Raw genomic sequence first — 17,461 nt, forward strand, 5'->3', positions numbered from 1 at the left:
ACATCACTATTGGGGGTGCTGGGTGAGGAGTATACAAAAACTCTGTATCATCTTTGCAACTTTTCTGTAAACCTAAAATTATTCTAAAACAAAATGCTTATATAAAAAAAAAAAAGGTTGCAGGAATCTCACTCCCGGGATTGGCTGTCCGGAGAGAAAGAAATGAGGGGGGTTGTCAAGAAGGGGAGTGGGCCTGGGCCTGGGGGCGAGGGGTGCCTGGGGCTGCAGCGGGAGGAACCACCATGTTTGCTGACATCTCTGACGGGGGCTTAGGGGGCAGGGCAGGCCCTGGGGTGCTGAGGTTGGGACCGTTTCCAAAATCGAGGCTCCCCGCACTTGTCCAAAAGCTCCCAGAGAGCAGTCCGGTACCCAGGGGCATCTGAGGACACAGCTAACAGCCTCCACTGAAGCCTCATTTATTTTCATCTTAAAAAGTCATGCCAGGCCTGACTGGTGTGGCTCAGTGGGCTGGGCGTCGCCCCGCAAACCAAAAGGTCACCAGTTCGATTCCCGGTCAGGCGCATGCCTGCGTGGCGGGACAGGCCCCCAGATGAGGGCGTCAAGAAGCAAATGGATCAATGTTCTCTTGCGCATCAATGTTTCTCTCCCTCTCCACCCCCCTTCTCTTCCCTCTCTCTAAAAAATACATAAATAAAGTATTTTTTAAAAAGTCATGCTGATTTTGCATTCTCCTCCAAACCAGTACTTTCAATTTTACAGTTCCCACTACATTCCCCAGGGCTATCGCATGCACTAGTATGAAACACCCAAATATAAAAATCAAGTGTGAAACCTCGAGGGTGGAAAAGCTGACCTCGAGAGAGTGGGGAGCTGAAACCTCCCGGATCCCTACGACCAGCCGGGCACGGTGCCAGGGGCTCACTTCATTCATTCAGTTCCTTTGCAGTTACTTATTCTTTTTACATACAGTCACTTGCCTGTGCCTACTATGTGCCGGCACTGTCCTTGGTGGAAATACTAGGGAACTGATGAACAAAAATCCCTGCACGTTGGTGGGAGGAGCCGGAGTGAATGAAACAGGTAGAACGGGGAGTGTGCCAGACTGCAGTGAGTGTTAAGGACACAGATCGAGCAGGGAGGGGGACAGAACGTTGGGGGGGGGGTGCATCTCAGTAGGGTGGCCAGGGAAGCCTCTCTGAGGTGACACCCTCCGAGTCAAGACTCGAAGGAAATGAGGCGGCTTTGCAGACATTTCCTCGCCTGTTTTCACAGCTGTGGGGGTGATGCTTTGCCCCACTGTACAGATGGGGAAAGTGAGTCTCGAAGAGGCAAAATGGTTCACCTAGAAAACGACGGGGAACTGGGGGAGGGCAGGAGGCGGAACCCAGGCCATCAGCTCCTCTCCGGGAAGGGGATGGGGCGGGGGGAGGTGATGGGGAGCGTCTCTGCGCCCCCACCCTGTCCCCTGGCCCTGGCAGACACCACTCATGGACCCAGTCCACCGCACCTCTGTCTTCCTGACTGGAGCCAGATTTCCGGGTCCCCAGAAGAGCCAATCAACAGGGCTGGCGCACGCGTCCTGGAGGCGGCTGCAAAGATCACAGGGGACTTGGGAGAAGAGGACTGGGGGTCGGGGAGGGCATGACTTCCAGGCTACAAGGAGCACTTTGCTAGCCCCACTCCTTCTCAAGATGACCAGGTTTAAGAGATGTCAAGGCCTGGCTGGTGTGGCTCAGTTGGTTGGAGGGTCATTCCACAAACCAAAAACGTCACGGGCTCAATTACCCATCAGGGCACATGCCTAGGTTTCAGGTTTGGTCCCTGGTTGGGACGCAACCAATCAATGTTTCTCTCTCATACTGATGTTTCTCTCCTTCCTTCCCTCTCTCCCTCCCTTCCCCTCGCTCCAAAAAGTCAACAGGCATGCCCTTGGGTGAGGATTGAAGAGAGAGAGAGAGACGTCAAGGGGTAGAATGGACCTTGATGCCCCCCTGAGGGCACTGGGTGGGCAGAGGAGGCAGGCGGGCTGGTCAGGGGGATGGACCCCCCACCTGGTCAGCCTGGTACAGTTCGGTCCAGGGGGACCCCAGGGGCTGTCAGAGCTGCTTCTCACTGTGTCTGGCTGCCCCGCCCGACAGTCGCCCTGGCATCCCCCGCTCCCTGGCTGAGAAATGAGTTTGGAGGGGGCCGAGAGGGACTCCCTCACCTCCACACCTTTCCCCCTTCTTTCCACATAAAGAGAGACATTCACGGTTGAAGAAATGACTCATCTTCCCTGGAGGGCCTGGTGCTGGGCTGGGACGGCTCTGGGCCCGGGAAGGCAGGGCGCAGAGGCAGGCGAGGGAGGCAGAGGCGAGCAAGCGGCTAGTGGAGCGCGCCCGTCTGTCCTTGCCCCACCTCGGGAGTGTCCCTGGGTGTCACCCAGCTCTGAGGAAATGACACCTGATGGGAGAAGAAACATTCCTTTGGACTTTCCCAAATAATCTTTATGGCTGACTCACTGCCACCTGGGAATAGCAACAAAACTCACAAATCACCTGGGGGGGGGGGTGAAAAATGGGGCCTATGGGAAAATTCCTTCGACGGCGGGGTCACAGGTCACCCGCAGGAACGCTCACCTGCACTTTGCTCTGGGCCTTGCTCTTCCAAGAAACACTGCGGAATGCACGGGGTTGGAACCGGCTGCCACGTGCAGTTTTCTCTACTACGATTTAGTCCTCCCTTGGCCAGCACGGACGCTGGGGGATGTGTCCCTAGTGACAGCAGGAGCAGTAAACCCGCCCCAGGACCAGCCGCCTGGCCCAGGAACGCCTGTTCTCCATCCTGAGTCTATTAGCCCTGGGAAGGCCCACTCCTCGGCTGGGCACCTTCAGAGGGCAGGCATGGCCCCGAAGACCAGGGTCTGCCCACGAGGACTTCCTCCCCAGGACAGCGAAGTTACCGTCACAGTTAAGGGCGTGAGCAAGCGCCTGGAGAACAGACCAGGGCCAGCTCCTCATCTGGCTCGGAACTTGCTTCCCCCTGTCTGAGCTCTCCCGAAAGGGTACCTACCACCTGCTCCCCTCCAGGGAGCCCCCCAGATGGGGTTCCAGAGCAACCTTCTTCTCACACCCTCCCCCCTTTGCTGGTCTCCGTTCTCTTTGTGGCCGAAAGACAGCCTTTCTGAGCCACAAGCACACCCACCCTCCACTCTGAAGCCGGACACTCCACAGGATCACAGCTGGGGGGCCTTGGCAAGCCTCACCCTCCTCATCCGTTAAATGGGGATGCAACCGGACCCATCTCTTTGGAGCTGGCTCTGATGAAATCAGTCAGTGCCCAGGCTGCTCCATGCGCTGTGGTTCCCGCCTCCTGCTGCGCGCAGCAGACAGGTAGGAAAACGTGGGGACGGGTGCTAGAAAGCTGCACATGTACTCGGGGTCCTGACGCTGTCCTGTCATCAGCCAGTGGCTCAAGGAGATCCGGGCTGCTCTGCGAAGCCATTACCGGCTCTTGCACCCGCCTGCCCCTTTTCCAGCCTGATGTCCATTTCCTCCCAGTGCAATGGTTTCCATAACTGAGAGCCTTCTCTGGCTGGTCCCGATCTTGCCCCCACCCTGACCCAACAGGATATCGGCAGCGGGGGACTGAGCCAGAAGCACTGAATGTTTTTCCTGTCCCCTCTCAGCCCTCTTCTTTGTCCCACCCAATGTTCTGGGCCAACGAGAACTGCTTCCCAGGCTCCACTGCCACAGAGCTCGTGGCTCCCGGAGCAGAGATGTCCTTCCTGGGGTCAGCGGGAAGCTCGGGAGGGGCCACGAAGTGGGAGGCCAGAGAGCAGCGTGGAAGGAAGAAGAGGACACATTTCCCGAGTGCCTAGCTTGTGTCGGGGTGAGAGGGGCTCAGTCCCTGGGGGGTACACAGAACCTCAGGAGACTGCAGTGTGTGTGTGGGGGGGGGTGCGTGGTCTCCAGGGGAGCAGGGGACCCAGTCCCCAGAAGTCAGGTCAGGGTTCAAGGTCCAGGGGCAACTCCCAGAGAGAGGAGTCCTGAGGGGACAGCAGGTTCTGGAACCTGGTGAGAAAAAGGGGGGCCTGAACCCCAAAGAAGAGAATGGGGGTCCAGATACAGAGGAGAAGAGGTTCACGACAGAGAGTTAGGGGCTCTCTCCCATCCCAGGAGAGAACGGCTTAGACCAGTGGAAGGCAGGAGGGGCCTGCCGAGTTACAAGACCGTTTAATTGAACATCTCAGAGGTCTTCGCTGCTGGGGGAAGAGAAAGGAAATCTTAAATGGCAGCCAGCAGTGAGGTTTGGAGGACAGGCATCACTCTACTCCTGGGGAGACCCCATTGGCAGAGCCCCCCCTCCCCCGGGCTTTGACCCCGTGTCTCCTTTCTCTCCGGGCAGGGCGCCTCCCCAGACCCTTGGACGGCTCCCACTGCTGCCCAGCGAGGGGCTGTTTGTGCATGGTGGCTCCAGCCCCCACCCCCCAGCCCCATGTCTGTGGACTCCTTCAAAGCTGGGGAGGGGCTCAGAGGCCCAGAGGTCACAGGGGAAGAATCTGGAGGTCAGAGCACAGCCCCGCCCTGGCTAGATGCTTCAGAGACAGAGTCTGTGTCTGTAAACCCCCCTCCCCCGCAGCCACCAGACTGCTGGGGGGAGAGGGCAGGGGGCTTGGGGTTGGGAAGCACGAGGAGTGGGTGCAGCCAGTCACCAAGAATCGGGGCCCTGCCTGGGACGTGAGTCCCTGCCACCGACGAGCGGTGTGACCCTGGCCCACATCCGCTCAGACACCTTTCTGGGCTCTGCTCTCTCCCGCCAGAGCAGTGTGGGCAGGACCTCCATCCCATCCCAAGAACCCACAGAGCCTGGTCCATTCCACCCCTCACTACCTCCGCCTGCTCCTCCCCAACCACTATCCACCACCAGCCTCCCCACCTCCTCCCCTGTCCATCTCCGCTCAGCAGCCAGAGTGAGTTTATTAAAAGGGGAGTCAGGTCCTGTCATGTCCCCTGCTGGCACCCCTTCCACGGCCCAGTGGGCCTTCCACCCCGACAGTTAGAAACGTTTGCCTTTTCTTCCTTCGCGGGCTTCAGTGGGGTCTTCCGGTACAGAAGAAAATGAAACCTAATGTTCACTGATTTGAAAACCACACACACACACACACACACACACACACACACACACACACGGCTTTCCACTGCTCTGGGATGAAGTCCAAATCCCTCACCTGGTCTACATGGCCCCATGGCACCCTGTCCCTGGTGACCTCTCAGCCTCACCTCGGCTCACTTCTGCCCTTGTCTTCTACTCCAGTCACACTGAGTAAGCTACAGGCCACCCACCTCAGGGCCTTTGCACATGCCATTCCCTTGTCCAGAATCTTTTCCTCTCCAGCTTTTCACCTGGTGAACACTTAACCCACTGTCGGTGCTAATCCCAAAAGGCCCCAAATGCTTTCCGACTCCATCCCTGCCGGGCGCTGGGCACACGGAGGAGGCAGGGGCTCCGCTCCTGCCCGAGTCCACCTGGCAGGAACAGCCAGCACTAGGCAGCGACGCTGTGCGGCAGGCATGGGTCCCAGCACTTGACAAAGAGATGGTGCTTGTTCTTAAACCACTCAGTGAGTTTAGGGCTGTTGTTATCCCCCTTTTACTTATGCAGAAACGGACAGTCAAGGAATGTGCTCGAGGTCGCTGCAGTAAATGGCAGAGCTGCCATTCAAAGCCAGGCTGGCTGACCCCAGAGTTCAAGAGGCAGAGCAGGAAAGGAAGTTCCTGAGAACGGCCGGCCGAGGAAGGAGGAACAGGCCTGACGGGTTCGGGACGGACCTCGGCGCCGTTGTTAGTGACACCGCCCCACTGAGTGGAGAGCTGGGCGCATGCCGCTCGCTCACGCTCACGCTCACAGCGGGTCTTTCTCCTCTTTCAATGTCTGCGGCCACCCTGGGCGGGGGGCTGCTGTGTCCACTTCACGGGTGGGCGGCCCAGCCCCAGAGAGGAAATGTTACTTGCTACAAAAGGTTTTTTTACAATAGATAAGTGGCAGATCCAGGGTTCATGTTCTAGTGCACAAGCAGCAAACACACAGCCCGCGGGCCGAATCCGGCCCTCCACCTTGTTTTATCCGGCCCGGCACCTTGTTTCTACCTGGCTGCAGCAATGAGCTCCTTGCCCCTAGCTAAGAAGTAGCTACATTTATACAGTCCTAACATTACATTCAGCCCTTTGATGGCAACCTCGAGGCTGATGTGGCCCCTGGTGAAAATGAGTTTGACACCCCTGGCTAGATGATCCCGAGGCCCCTGCTCTTGACCCCTGGGCCACACTGTACAGGCAGGAATTAGTGGGTGTGTGGGCTTTCCATCCTCGGCCTGCGTTCAGTGCCTCTCTGCCCCACTCATCCCACCGAGGCCATGCATGCACAGGCACACATGCACACACATGCACACGCACACATGTATAAGCAGCAGTAAGTGGGCCGACAAAGAGAATTTCCTCGCCTCGCTGCCTCACCACGTTCACCAGAACTAGAAAACGACTTAAGTGAAGGCTAGCACGCAGGCGTCCTTTCCAGCTCTTCGTGAGGCTCAGAAGGGCAGAATCGCCATAGCAATAACGTTAGTAAGAACTCCCATTTACTGACAACCTATTATGTGTACCGCCCGACGAGCTTTACACCTTTCCGTGACTCATTCCGACCGCTCTTTGTAACACCACCACAAGAAAGGTGTGGCAACCGTTCCGTTCCACGTGTGGGAGAATTGAGGCTCCGAGACGGTCGCTGGCCCAAGGTCACCCGTCTGGGACTAAGGGGCAGAGCTGGGACTACAGCCCAGGTCTGTCTGGCCCCAAAACACAGACTTTAACCAGAAGGAGCACTGGATGCGGAGTCCTGCTGCCACCCGCCTGTGCAGGCAAGCCTCTCTCCCTTCCTAAGCAGCGGAGTCCCTGTGAGGATGTGGGTCTCCATGACGTCGAAGGCCCACCCCCACCCAGCCCTTCTGTGGCTCTGTGAACTTCCTCGCCCACCCCTCCCTCCATCTACCACCCCAGGAGCCCAGCAGGATGCTGAGTAACCACCCACTTGACCCTCAGGGCAAAGAAAGAAGAAGTACCGCCTTCTCACGGCTGCCTCCTGCCCCCGACTGGGCTGGGACTCCCAGAAACCACAGAGCCCCGGGATTCCCTGAAGCTGGTGGCAGGAGCGGCAGCCCAGAGGGCAGGGGAGCCGCGGATCCCTTGTGGCCACCACTTCCTCTGCCCTCACTTCTCAGCAGGGTGTGCGGAAGTGAGGGCGGCAGGCTTTGACTCGGTGCCCTTCCGGCCCCATTTCTCTGGGTCACAGGGCCTGGCGGTGGGAATGGGGTCCCTCGGGGAGAATCCTGACCTCGCCCTGGAAGTCTGAGTTCAAGGGGAAGTTTTAGCACAAACCCGACTGGCTCCAGAGGCGACCTGTGCCCACCAGGCTCCGCTGCCAGGTGTTGCAGCCTCTGCGACGCCCCGTCGCCCTCTCTGCCGTCCTCTGCCGTAGCTGCTCAAGTCCCAGGTCCTGGAGTGACAGGAGCCTCCTTGCTCTCAGGACAGGCGAATGTCCTGAGCCCACTCTCACCGGCCACCCACCTCCCTGCCTCACTCCTGCCCCCTACAGTCTGCCCTGCACACAGCAGCCAGGGCCTTTTCTAAAACAAACCAACTGGAGCCATCCCCCCCCACACAGAGCCCGGCAGCGCTTTCCCATCCCTCTTAGGATGGAATGTCCACCTCCCTGACGCCTGGCAAGGCCCCGCCACGGCCACCTCTTCCTACTCCTTCCCCCCCGCCCCCCGGCTCCCTCTGACCAGCCACATCAGCCTTCTTGCCACCCGTAACAGTCCATCCTTCATCCCTGTCTCAGGCCCTTTGAGCTTGCCGCTCCTCGGCCCAGAATCCTCCTCTGCCACATCTCTGCCCGACTGCCACCTCCTCAGCTCAGTGGTCACCTCCTTCCTTACCCACCCATCTAGGGCAGCCCCTCCCCACCTCACAGCTACTCCCCACCACATCACTCCTCTCTTTTCTTTTCTTTCCCTTCTCTGAAGGCATCATCTCTTGGTTGGTTGGTTGGTTTGCCTGTGTCATCTGTGGCTTCCTTCCCTGGAATGTATCTCCTCGGGAGCAGGGATGTTGCTGCCGTGTCCGCTTCGGTCCCCACAGGGAGGCCGGACCTCGTTTCATCCTCACGACCCTGCAGGTGAGGCTGCTGGAGCTCAGGGAGGTGGAGTGACTTGCCCCAGGTCACAGCGCCAGGAACTGGCAGAATTCGTACCCGGGTGTCAAGGCCTCCTCCGTGGAAGGGGTTCCCATGCCGGGGCCATGCTGGGGGCTCTCGCCAGGGAGGGCTGACTCATAATGAGGCTCTCAGGGAGGGCTCCAAGAATGAAGAGCCCACTCATTCTCTCAAATGGCCCCTCCTCGGAGACACTGGGGCTCACCAGTGGCACAGGTGCCACCCTGGGGGTGGGGAAGCAGAGAGCAAATGGCTCCCAAATGACTCCCAAATGAGGGGAACCCACTGGAAACCAATCAACCTACCCAATATTCTGCAGAAGGGGAAACTGAGGACCACGGAAGGGAAAGATTTGCCGCAGATTGTACAACCTCAGGGGTCGGTCACACAGCCTCACGGCCTGGGCCCAGCAGGACCTCCTCCCAGCCTCGACAAACGCCAGGCAAAACCCAAAGCCCAGCGTCCCGGCAGAGGGTCCGCCCAGAGCTGCCAGGCCCCGCGGGCAGGGGCAGGGCCTCACAGAGCAGATCTGAAGCATTAAGACAAAGAAAGGAATCCAATTCCTTCCTTCTTTCAAAAACATTCACCCAGGGCTTCCTCCAGCATTCGGGCGGGCATACAGGTAAACAATACACTCTGAACACGCACCCCCTCCCACCCACGCGGCAGTTTCTATGACAGTGAAACACACAGGACCCTCTGGCTCAGCAGCTCCACTCCTAGGTACGCGCTCAAGAGAAACGGGTGCCTGGGTCCATGAAGAGACACGCGAGAGTGTCACAGCAGCCCACGGACACCAGCACATACCCCCCCCCAGTGGGTACATGGCAGCCTGAGGAAGGAGCACATGCCGGCCCAGCAGCAGCAGGGGCGAGCTACGGAATACTCAGTGTTGGCTGAAGCCGAAGAAAACCAGACCGAGAGTACACAGATTCACGCGGATCCAGGTCAAAACCAGGGAAAACGAGAGTGACGGAAAGCAGGTCAGGGGCCGCTGGGGAGGGGGACTCCTGGACAGGGGCCCGTGGAAACTCTGGGGAGGTGAAAACGTTCTATTTTTCGAGCAAGGTGGTGGTACATTTGTAAAACTCGAGCTACACAAGGTGTGTGCATCTCGCATAAGTAAACCGTACCACAGTCTTTTAAAAGGCGCCGTCTTGCCCTCAAGAAGCACAGAGAGTGGCAGATGAGGGCTGGCTGTGGTTTTTGCTGCCATGCTGACAAGACAGGCTGAGGGCCACTGAGCCCCCTGTGTGTGCAGGGACAGAGCTGGGTTCTTCTGAAACAGCCCCTGGTTAAACTCTTCTAACTACGTACAAAATAGGCCCCAACAGTTCCAGCTCAGAGATGAGAAAAACAAAGCCCAGAGAGGCGGTGGTGATGTACTTTATCCAACGTGCCACGGCAAACCATAATGGAGCTGGGTTTCAGCCCGGGGCCCACCGGTCTCCAAGGCCCACTTCTCTGTATGGGCAGCCCTGCCTCACTGCCCTCCCCTGCCCACACCTCCAGGGTGCCAGACCCCGCCCCGTGCCCCCTCCTCTGCCAGCTGGAGGAAACCGGACTCCGGGCTTCTGTGAAAGTTGCTTAGGAAATGCATCCTTCCTCTCCGTTCCACCTCCTCCACCCTCCCTCGCCCCGTCACAGCCTGCCATGCATCCCTGAGGTCACTGCTGCCCTGGACCTCCGCCCAGTAAAGAGGAACCCCAGAGGCTGGGCAGCTGTGTGTGTGAGCCGGGGGTGGGGGTGTGTGTGTGAATGTTGACCAAGGGGCTTCCTCAAACCCCAGGCCCCCCTTGCTCAGCCTGTGGCCCCTGAGTACCGGGAGGACTTGAGGTTCCAGTCCCCACCCTTGGCTCCAGTTCCCAAGTGACGCAACGCAGTGTCCGGATTCAGGGAATCATAAAATGTTTAACCAAAATAACCACGACCACCATGCATTCAGCTCTCAACCTGCGCCCAGAACTCGGTTGAGAGTCATCTCATTCATCCTCACCGATGGCCCTCCAAAGCAGGTACCACTAGGGTCTCGCTTCATAGAGGAAGAAACCGCAGCTTAGAGGCGGTCAGTGACTTGCCCGCAGTCCCACAGCGAGGGAGTGGTAGGGCTGGCACTGGGGCCCAGGCCTGGCCAACTTCCAGTCCGAGCCCTGGGCCAGAGGATCATGCTGGAACTCCCACATGCTACTGCTGAAAAGGCCCCTTCGGTCAATCCGTTCTCACCACATCATTTGACAGATGAGAAACGGAGGCCCCCCAAGGGAGAATGCCTCGCTCAGGGCCACACGAAACGTCCGAGTCAGGGCTCGGGCTGGACACTAGATCTCCACCCTTGGCCTTGCTTCCAGGGACCAGGTCACAGCGGCGGGGCAGGCCACGTGCACCTGGACGGGCAGCTCGTGGGAGGCAGGCAGGGAGCGGGAGGCTCTGGTTCCAGGCGGAGGTAAATATTGACATGTCGGTGTTTACACTGTAACCCTACTCCTCCTGGCGGTCACCCAGCCCGCCCTCCAGCCTTCCTCTCCAAGGAGGTGAGGGCGCAAGGGAAGGAGGATGGGGGAGAGGAGGCTTCTGCCCCGGGGCTGCTCCTCTGGCTCACAGCTTACAGGGGCAAGTGCTCAGGGAGTCTGGGACAGCTCCAGCCCCGGGCCACTGAAGACTTGGGCTGGGGCCTCCAGACAGTGCCAGGAGCTGGGGGACGGGGCTGGGCTGGGAGTCACAGGCTTGGGTTCAAGTCCTAGCTCTGCCACCAACTGGCAGCGGGAGCCAGGAACAGTGGGTGACCGGGGAGTGGAGGGCTTTGCCGGCAGGTGCGGTGTAAAGTGAGAGAATGATCAGCATTTCAGTCTGGCCCACGTGGGGCCGCAGTGGGGCTGCGGTCAGCGACCAAGGCCTTTGGCCTCATCGATTCGCCCCCTTCATCCCTGTCCCCAGGGGCTCTTCCCGGGAAGGCAGGGTTTCTGCCGAGTGGAGTGGCAGCTGGGGACTGAACTGGAATCCTAAGGAACTGGGGGCCACTGCCCAGTGCCGGTTCCTAATTCCCCAGTGATCTCTGAGACTCTGCTTGTACAACTCTGTAATGGGGAGAAACCCGCTTTTCTGGGGTTGGTGTGAAGATCGAAAGGTTACATTTAAGCACCAGGCAAAAATGCCGGGTGCTCATTTCGCCCCTCGGTCTTCCCACCTGTAAAATGGAGGACTTGCATTAGGTAGTTACGAATCCCCCTTTCACGCAAGCACTCTGTGGTTTTAAGAAGATTGAGCAGCCAGCCCATCCCCCTGTCTCCGGGTCCTAAAGTTAGGCACTCCCTCAGATAATTTCCGGAATATTCTCCAGAAATGTGGCCCCTCAGAAGCCCCAGGAGCGCTCAGCGAGCCAAGACAGGCCTGCGGATGTCCCAGCCATCCCCGCCCTCGGGGGTCAGGAAAGGACAGAGACCCTCCAGGCCCCAGACGGTGGGTTCAAGCAGGTCAATGAACTGCTTGTTCACTCAACTTTGTCCCACAGACGGTAACTCTTCAGAGGACAGGAGAACGCCTCCTTATTTTAACCTCTCCAGAGCCTGGCTCCCAGGAAACATTCCATTCCACCAACCGACACTCCAACGCCATCTCTTCTGGGAAGTCTTCCCTGATACACACCCGTGGCCAGGGTGACTCTGGAGCTGCATCCTCACAGGGACGCTTAGCATTGTCTGCCTTGTTCGGAGGCATTTGGGAACTTGGCTTTTCTCCTTGAGTAGGCCGGAGTTCCGTGGGGCCCGGAGCCCTGCTGGTTGTCGGTGTGAAAGGGCGCAGGGAAGAAGGCCCGTGCCCACGGGAAAGGGGTTTTGTGGGGCCTCTGGGAACAGGGCCTCCCCTCTTCACTGCCCATGCTGGGCAGCGGGATGGGGCTGTGGTGTGGGGCGGAGAGGGCTGTGACGAAAGAGGACAGGCCACAGCCGTCTCTCCTTCTCCCAGGGCCACTCCAGCGGCCTCCTAGCTGGCTGCCCAGCCTCCAGCACCCCACCCTCCCCGCCCCGCCCCGCCCCATTCTCCACAAAGCAGCCTGGGTGACCATCTCAAAATGCGCATCTGCTGTGTATCACCCTTCCCTCTGAGTGCGAGAGGCTCTCCACAGGCCTTGGGATGAAGCCACAAATCTTTTAAAAAAGAATTTATTTATTTATTTATTTTTCGAGAGAGGGGAAGAGAGGGAGATAAAAAACATCTATGTGAGAGAGAAACATCCATCAGTTGCCTCTCATACGCTCCCAGATGGGAGTCAGAATTCGCAACCCCAGCCTCCACCCTCACTCGTAGTGAACCGGTGACCTATAGCTTTGCACACCGATGCCCAACCCACAGGGCCAACCATACCTGTCAGGGCTGGGGCCCCAAATCTTTAAGTCAACGCCCCCTGCCTGTGCCGGCCCCCCGGCCCCCTCCCAAGCATTGTCTCCGGGGCCTCCAGATGAGTTCACTCTCGAACGCACCCTGTTCTGTCTCATCTCGCACCTAACTGCTGCTTCTCCCTGGAATGCTCTCCAGGTCCCATTCATTCTCTGGGCCATAGCCACAATGCCATGTCCTCAGGGAGCCTCTTCTGCTCCCCAGGCCAGGCTTCCCTATCTGCTCCACAGCACCCTGCACGTCTCCTTGGTAACGGCAACCGCACTTGTCATTTCCTGCTCCATGGTGCCCATCTGCCAGACTGTGGGACACAGACCTGCCCGTCTCCCTCACACTGACCGCAGCTCCAAAGCCTTGTGTGGTGCCGGGCAAATCGCTTGGTAGGTGGATGGATGGATGGATGGATGGATGGAGCACTTCAGCTCTCACTGGTGTGCTCACCTCATTAACTGAAAGGGAAACAACTCAGAGGAAACACGAAAAGCCAAGCCGTCAACAGTTGCTAATGGTTCTTCCCTCGCTACAGACATCAAAGCGTGGACTTTAGCCAAGCTGGTTATCTCGGCCAGTGCCTGCAACTTTCTGCCAGACCCACGCTGTAGCCTCCTTGCCCCTCAAATCATGTTCCCCCCTGGCAAGGCCTGGCCTCTCCAATTCTTTCTGGGAAACAATGTGTTTATCTTTAACAAAAGTCGACAACATGCCTGTTGACCAAAAACTGTAGCAATGCAAGGAAATACAAGTAAGTAACCCGGTTACCAGCACCGACCTGGCCGCCAGGGAGGAGTCCTCCTGTGCTCTGGGAACCCCGCACCACACGGGCTTCCCGAGAAGGGAGCACATCTGCCCCGCCTGGTAGGAAAGGAAGCAGGTGGTCCATCCAGGGTTCAACCCAGGCGCCGGACCCTGTCCTCAACTCAGCCTCTTAAAGTAAAGACGAACCCCACCCCTTAGATGCAGCTTTAAGCTCAGTCCTCAGTGTGGAACATGAAGGAACATTCTCAAGGTGCCACAACAGTAGTAGACTGGACACACTGGGTTGGACCTCTTTCCCCGCCCCCGCAACCTGCCTCCTGGTAACCCTCCAAACATCCTGGCTGCTCTGGAACTATCTTGCTGTGTGACCCTGGGCAATCTCCTTCACCGCTCTGTGCCTGCGAAGTGGCAGGAGGATAACTGGAGACAGCAGATAGAAAAAGCCTGCTCAGAAGCCTGCACGGGGCGGGCAAGGCTGCACGGGGCGGGCAAGGGGTGGGGATTCCACTTGAGGCCTTTAAGAACAGTGCTGACTACCTGCCAAGGGGTTAGAGACCTGGGTGGGGAGCTGGGGACCATCAGGGAGATGCAGCCAGGACAACAGGAAACAGCACACACACTCCCCAACCGAATCCTGTTAAAACCCCGGGGGCCAGGGGAAACTTGGCCGCACTGGAGAGGAGGGAACGCTGGATTTGTTTAAACCCCATGGAACAGCAGATCCGAGGAATAAACACGTTAGCAGCCCTGAGTCACCCCCACCTTAGGAATGAGCACAAGGGCTAGTGTTTAAGGGAAACCAAAAACGACATCAGCCTGCACCCCACCCACACGCGGGTCTACCATCCATAGTGCAGCTCCACCTCCTCAGCCAGCCTAAGCCTTGGACTCTCTGGACCCAGCGATTTCCCTTCCCACTTTCTCCTCTTCCCTGGCTCTCACGCCCAGGTGCCAGGTAAGCCCCATTCTGCCTTTCCAGGCGCATTTCCTGTGCTTCCACACCTCTCTGGTCCTCTGCTCGCAGGGGTCTTTCTACCTCGATGACCTCCCCAATTCAGATGTCACCTGCTCGGTGAAGCCTGAGTCTGTCATCTCTCCAGCCAGGAGGGACCCCGGCCTGGCATGATGTCTTTACCCCCCAAAGACACATTCCCTCACCTGAGCGTCCATGCAGACACGGCCCACGAGAAGCTTCCTGAACACAGTGTTTATGACAGTTTTTCTCCTCCCTGGCCCGGGGCTTAGCATACCATGTACCATCAAATATTCCATAAACCTTTGCTGAATGATGGACAAATGCATAATTCTGTTAGTATCACTGTCTGCTTCTTCTCCCTACTACGTGATAAACTTTAATCCTTTTTCCAGATTAGCACATGGGTTAGATGTCAGGCAGAACTTCTCAACTGGAGCTTTAGGGCTGTACGAGAAAGAAACCTAAGCTGTATCTGAGCCAAGCACTCTCCCTGGGTTATCTCACCGAATCCCCACACCAACCCTGGAGCTGACACTCACCTCATTTCACCGATAAGGAAACTGATACTGAGAGGTGAGGATAAAACTTGTGGGGGAGTGGAGGAGCTGGAATTTGAACCCCAATCTGTTTGATGCCAAAGCTTGGGGTCTTCCTGAAAGGCTGGGGGTGGCGGGGGGGAGTCTGAGGTTGTAAGGCTCTGAAAAACATCATCAAGGCAAGGTGACCTCTCTTTGGGGCAACAAGTCAGGCTGGGCTTGGGGGCAGAGTAGACAGCATGACCCCAAAGTCTCACCCCCTTTTATCGCCCGTGTTCTGAGACCTGAAGTCAAGTGCCGGCCGGCGGGGAGTGCGCTCTGCCACCGAAACGGCCCAAGCAGAGCAATCCCGGGAAGAGGTTCCTGCCCGGGGAGGTTGGCTGGATCCAAGATGAGCTCTAAGCACCCTTGGGTGTGGAGTCCAGCCATAATTTCATTATTACTGACTCTGCAGAGGCAAGTCAAGAGGGAGGGGGAGGCGGACACTAGTGGGGGAGGAGGAAAGGGGTGTTGTGAGGGGACCCCAGCTCTGGGCAGAGCAGAAGTTGGTCCTGAGGAGTCACTGGTGGATTCTTCGAGTCTGCAGGGGGTCCCACTGTGCCCCCACCTGGGCCCCCTCAGGCTTGGCAGCTCTGCCACAGAGCAGTGGTGGCTGTAACCCTAGGTCTGGCAGCCGCCATCATCACTGATAGGTGCCCACTTTGGGCCCTGCATGGGGACTTGTGCCCACCCCACAGGGCACGGAGAGATCCCGAGGGGCCTGCCCATGGGGGAAAGAAACCAAAGACAAGTAGGTAGGTGGCCTTGGCCCCCATGATGGAGAGCCAATCATCAGGCCCTAGAGAAGTGACTAGAAGGTCTTGGCTTTCCTTCCAGGGACGGGCCCCGCCCTAAAACAGCCCCCAAAAGCCCAGCCTGGACCAAAAGGGTTTCTTCCCTGGGGCTTCAGAACCGCGCCCCCTCCCCACCGGAAATCTCCCTCCCCGGCTCCCTTCTCCTTGATACCATTGCCTATCTCCTCCTCCGAGGACCTATCACTGGGAGATGCTGGGGAGACCAGATTGCTGGGTGCAGGGTTCCCCAGAGTCTCCTGGTCTCTGCCGACAACGAACCTGGCTGCCCAGCCTCCACTCTCCACCTCCTTCGGCCCTAGCAAGATCGGTAGTTCCAGAGGGTCCCGACCTAGCCCTCTGAACGCATTTGGCACGGCCACCCGCGATGTCCCAAGCTGAGCCTCAGCCCCAGACCCACCCGGAATCCCGAGAAACTCAGGTCCAACTGGATCCAGCCTCTTCAAAATTGTCCCCGACCCCCGCTCCGGACCCAACCTGGATAACCGAGGTCTCCAAGCCTAGCCGGTCCAGGGGCTTCCAGACGTCCCAGACCAGAACTGCAACCCAACCGATTCGGTCACCCCAAGCCCTCCACATCCCGCCAGGTCCAAGCTGGGAGCGGCCGCTCGCGACGGAACCAAGCGCGGCGCCGCCCGGAGAGTCTAGCCCTGCCCGCGCGCCCCCAGACTCCACGCCTTCTCAGAGCTGCAGCCGGTGCCCAGCCCCCCGGGAACCGGGCCGGTCCCTGGTCCCACATCGGCGTCGCTGTCGGGCACCGTCGAGGATGGGCCATCGCGGCACTCACCATAGCGCGCGCTCCGCTCCGTGTGGCCTCCGGCTCCGGTCGCGCACCCCGACTGCGCTGCTAGCTGGCCCCGGCGGCGCGCTCCGCTCCCCGCGGACGAGCGCGGCTCTGGCGCCCAGTCTCCGGGAGGGGGGGGGGGCGGACCCGGCCAGGGGCCAATAGCGGGGCGCGGGGCCCTGGCCGCGAAGCCAATCACACCCAGAGGCCGGCCCCCCCCCCCACCCCCTTCCCGCCGCCGGCTCCTTAACCCTTGGCGCGCCGGGCCGTGGCCCCACCGGCTTGCGGACCCCGGAGCGCTGGAGCCTGCCGGGTCTCAGACTTCCGGGTGCCGGGTGCCGGGTGCCCGGTCCAGACCTCGCCGAGACCCGCGCCGGGGAAAGGCGGAGCCTGGGGAGCGGCTCGGCGGTGCAGGGTGCGCGGCACCGGGAGCCTCGGCGACCTTTGTCTCTTGCCTGGCGCCTGCACAGGAGTGTGACCCAGGGCACTGCAGCTGCGTGTGTTTGTGTGGAGTGTGTGTGTGTGTGAGAGGGGAGGAGAAAGGAGAGGAGAGGAGAAACAGCAAAAGCGGGGGAGGGATGGATCCCGCGTGCCTGAGTGTTTATGTGACGGAAAGACGGAGACTGACTATATTTGGGGTTTGTTATTGCGTGCTTCCGTGTATGAGTGTGTGTGTGTGTGTGTGTGTGTGTGAAAAGGGTTGAGAGAAGGGGTGGGAGGGAAGCAGTACCGATGGCTCTCTGTGCATGTATGTTTGTGTGTGCAGGGGAGAAACTGCACGCGTTTGAGTGAGGGAGGAAGGCACAGAAAAAATGGGTGTAGATGTAGTTGTATGATGTGTGAGCTGTGCGTTTGGAGCCCGTTGTACACGCATGTTTGTGTGGTAGAAAGAGACTCTGTCTCCGCTGTAAACAGGTAGAGACCAAACCCCGGGGGCTGTGTGCTGTTGTGTGTGCGT

General features: G+C 58.8%; 1 protein-coding gene across 1 annotated transcript in view; it reads right to left on the reverse strand.

The window, feature by feature from the left end:
• The window catches only part of ECE1 (endothelin converting enzyme 1), a 97,041-nt gene extending 80,412 nt beyond the window's left edge, over positions 1-16,629 (reverse strand). Inside the window, exon 1 of the mRNA XM_028512083.2 lies at positions 16,507-16,629. Coding sequence (XP_028367884.1) covers positions 16,507-16,509 — 3 coding nt within the window. The 5' untranslated portion in view covers positions 16,510-16,629. The remainder of the gene's footprint in view (positions 1-16,506) is intronic.
• Positions 16,630-17,461: the final 832 nt, after the last annotated feature.

This window comes from Phyllostomus discolor, chromosome 5 (genome assembly GCF_004126475.2).
Source record: "Phyllostomus discolor isolate MPI-MPIP mPhyDis1 chromosome 5, mPhyDis1.pri.v3, whole genome shotgun sequence".
In the NCBI taxonomy this organism is placed as follows: domain Eukaryota; kingdom Metazoa; phylum Chordata; class Mammalia; order Chiroptera; family Phyllostomidae; genus Phyllostomus; species Phyllostomus discolor.